Source organism: Micropterus salmoides, unplaced genomic scaffold (assembly GCF_014851395.1).
Source record: "Micropterus salmoides isolate LMB-PRFRI ecotype aquatic unplaced genomic scaffold, ASM1485139v1 Ms_hic_scaffold_14, whole genome shotgun sequence".
NCBI classification, from domain to species: domain Eukaryota; kingdom Metazoa; phylum Chordata; class Actinopteri; order Centrarchiformes; family Centrarchidae; genus Micropterus; species Micropterus salmoides.
In genome coordinates, this window is record NW_024040485.1 from 34191692 (window position 1) to 34195309 (window position 3618).

The following is a 3618-nucleotide window of genomic DNA, read 5'->3' on the forward strand; positions in this document are numbered from 1 at the left end:
TTTAGTCTTTTTCCAACTTAATTCTGCTCTTCTGTTCAATCTTTTAAGACTCCTGATGTTATTTTCAATACAAGGAAAAGTTTAAGAGGCAACTTTGATCTGAGATTAATGGGAGCAGTGGAGTCTAAAGTAGTTTGACAGAGATTGTTAAGGCACTAATAATTCTGCTATGATGTTTTGGGGCAGCATGTACAATGTCAAACTTAATACAAACGTGATCAGAGACAAGACCACAGAAGAGATACTCAGACAAAGGGAAAGACTATACCTAATGTGTGGCCATGGTTATGAGTTGGTCCAGAAACATGCTGGACTACATTAAATCAGTTTGTTGAATCATCAGTGTGGATATTAAAACTGCTAGCACTAGTAATAGTAATGTTGTCTGCATAAAGATTGTTCTGTCAAGAGTCAGTCAGTGTTTCCTTATCAGCTACTTGTTACCTGATGGAAATGATGTCATTTAGTGAATTACAGCACCACAGCAGAGACAAACTCACTATTTGTCAGAGTTGTGAGAGGAAGGAGGGAGGGATTAAGGGAGGAGCAAAACTAGGACTCAAGGACAGAAAAGACAACAGATGATGAAGAGGAAGGGCCAATGATGTGAAGGCCCAGATCCATCAGAGTATCAATGTTCTTCCTCTCTCTCCTCCCCTCTCACTGCAGACATGAACCACTGGCTGAGAAACATCCTGATTCTGACTCTCTGGCTAGGTAACTCTTTAAACCTACTGATTGTTCTCCTTTAATCAATCATCTTTATTGATCCATCTCTTCCTCTGCATGTTCTCTTCTTCCCCAGAGTGTAAAGGAGAAGACAGAGTGACCCAGCCAGCAGGAGATGTCATTGCTGCTGAAGGAGACACAGTTACACTTGGCTGTACTTTTGAGACCAGTGACCCAGGTCCAACTTTGTTCTGGTACAAACAGGATGGAAACAACAGCCCCAAATTCATGTTGAGCCGCATGCAAGGGGTCGAAGTAAAAACAGAGGCCGAGTACAAGGAGAGATTTTCATCCACACTGGATTCCACCTCAAGATCAGTTCCTCTGAAGATCCAGAAGCTTCAGCTGTCTGACTCTGCTGTGTACTACTGTGCTCTGCAGCCCACAGTGACAGGAAACACCAAAACTCTGTACAAAAACCTTTGGAGCAAAGACAACAGAATACTCCACAACGTCCACTAGAGGGAGTCACACACTGTTAAACTTCAGTGTGATGATGAAGTCTTGAATCAGTTTACTCCATCACCAGGATTGTGATGTAAAACTTAAAAATGAAGCCACTAAAAATATATTTACCCTAAATGAATAAACGTGTTTAAATGTTATAGGTTTAAAATATTTCGATAAGGCCTAAAATAGCTAGCACGTAGTAGTTGTTCAATTCTTTATTTAATCACAACATCAGTTTCCATTCACTACCAAAGACCAGGCCAGTAAAGATATGGATTTTGAATATGGGATCAGAGTGATGAATGAGGTAATGGAAAGGTGAGAGATGGAGAGTTGAGGGGAGGGATCATGGTGATGGATGGAAGGAAGAGAACGATGGATCGGTGGCAGGTAGGCAGGAGGGATCCAGGGGAGTTGAGACTGAGGGGGGAACAGTCTCTTCATGTGCTCTGTATCACATAGAACCCCAAGAAGAAACTTCAAATGGAAAGATGTTTCAGACAGAGGCGGAGCCAGACGCTGTAAACATTCGGGGCTTAGCACAAACCTAGGGGGGTCCGGGGCCATGCACCCCCGGGGAGATTTTTTCCCATTAAGCCGGCTACGTGCACTATTTTTCATGCTGTTTGAGATGAAAGAATGCCTAACAACCTAGACACTATCTGGGAAAAAGATGAACGTTGCTTTGGAAAATAATCGTCCTGTAGAGCTCCAATCTATTTTTGATTTAATTGTTCTCCAGCTGGAGTTAATCCAAAACACAACTAATGTTGAAGATCACTCATTTTCTCTCCTGGCAACTAAAAAGAGACAAAACTTATCTGATGTTTCTGTTTTTAACTTACATAACCAAGGTACAGTAGAAATATGGTGTTTCTGATCATCACTGGAGGTGGGAATCTCTCAGCACCTCATGATTCTATTTGATTATAAAACATTTATAAAATCTTTGAATAATCTCTTTGTGTATGTGATTAGTGGATAATTACTAAACATTTCATTTACACATTAAAATCCAAAACGTCTCATTAGCTTAGTTTACATCCCTAATTTACTTTAATTTCAGCTCCTTCATGGTCACCACCGTCCTTCTCTCAGCCCTAAACTTAATATGCAATAAATTAAATGCATATCTTATTCTCTTTACTTCTGGCATCTGTGCTCCCTTCACTCCTTTCTTCTAAACACATTTTCATCTCTTGTCCCTCTTCCATTTCACCTGCTTTCACTTTTATTTCTTCTGGAGTCCCTGGATCACCAGTTTGTAGTTAATCCAGCTGCTGTGACGCCCGTCCTTCCTCTTCCCCAGCTGACTCATCTGGGGGACAAAATAACAGTCTCAGACTCAAACACAGTCAGATCAGCTGACAGTAGCTAGCGAGTGGTGATGAGTGGATGAAGCATTATGAACCTTTGGGGCTTTAAGCTAAGCAAACACAGCTGCATCTGGTGACGTGTAAAACTTTTAGACTGAGGCCGAGACGCCACCACAACTGGCTGAAACTAATAACTTTAGTCTCATGTGTGCAATAAAAGTCAAAAAGGGTTAGGGTTAACCTGACGGTTGATATTTATGAGATTCAGACATGTGATGTGATTGGACAGTGATATTCATTAAACTAGCCTATTATTACTTTTGTTACATCAGTACAGGAGCATCTCAAATCTAAAAAAACTGAATATGGTGGAAAAGTTCATTGTGAGCACCAGAACCAGACAGAGATTAAAGGCTTAAGAAACTTTTGCAGGTGTTTTGAGTTAATTAGCTGATAAGAGCTCTTCTCAGGTCGACATTTCTCTATAATAAATCATTTATTCTGAAATTCTAATACATTTTGTTTTACTAGAGTTTTGATTCTATGAGCTGTGAGCCCTAATCATCAAGATTAAAATGAAAAAAGGCTTGAAATATTTATAAGATGAGATTTTTGAATTAAATTATGGAAGAAAATTATTTACAGCAGATGCACCTGTAGGCTACTTGGGATATTTGTCACCAGGAGGAAATGTCCTCATACTTTCTCATGTCTTTCTAATCTTTATCTCCATATTTCTCAATTGTTCTCTCTTCTTATCCCACTAATGTGCTGAGATCAGCTGGAAAACGCCCTGAGATGATCATGTGATACAAGATCAGGCACAATGTGTTGAAAGTGTGCGCTTCACAGGAGGAAAACGAGCCTCAGAATCAGCCGAACATCTCTAATAGTGAGATAATATCACCTAATAACATCTAACTAGCCAGAAATACAGTCACTGAACTCAAGTGTTACAGCTGCAGACTCACAAACCTGAAACACTTGTTCACTGTCTGACGCTGCTTCTCTCTGTGAACGGCCGGTCAGGTTTACCTCTGCGCATAACAAACTTTGTCCATAACACTAGCTGGTTAGCTAGCACGCTCGCTCACTGAGGGGGCGCCAGTAAAACAGCACAGAC

General features: G+C 40.5%; 1 gene segment (V, D, J or C); it reads left to right on the forward strand.

The window, feature by feature from the left end:
- Nucleotides 1-667: 667 nt before the first annotated feature.
- On the forward strand, nt 668-2547 carry LOC119901636. The segment is given in 3 exon segments: nt 668-717; nt 806-1033; nt 2489-2547. Coding segments are annotated over 3 exon segments (333 nt in total).
- The last annotated feature ends 1071 nt before the right edge of the window (nt 2548-3618 follow it).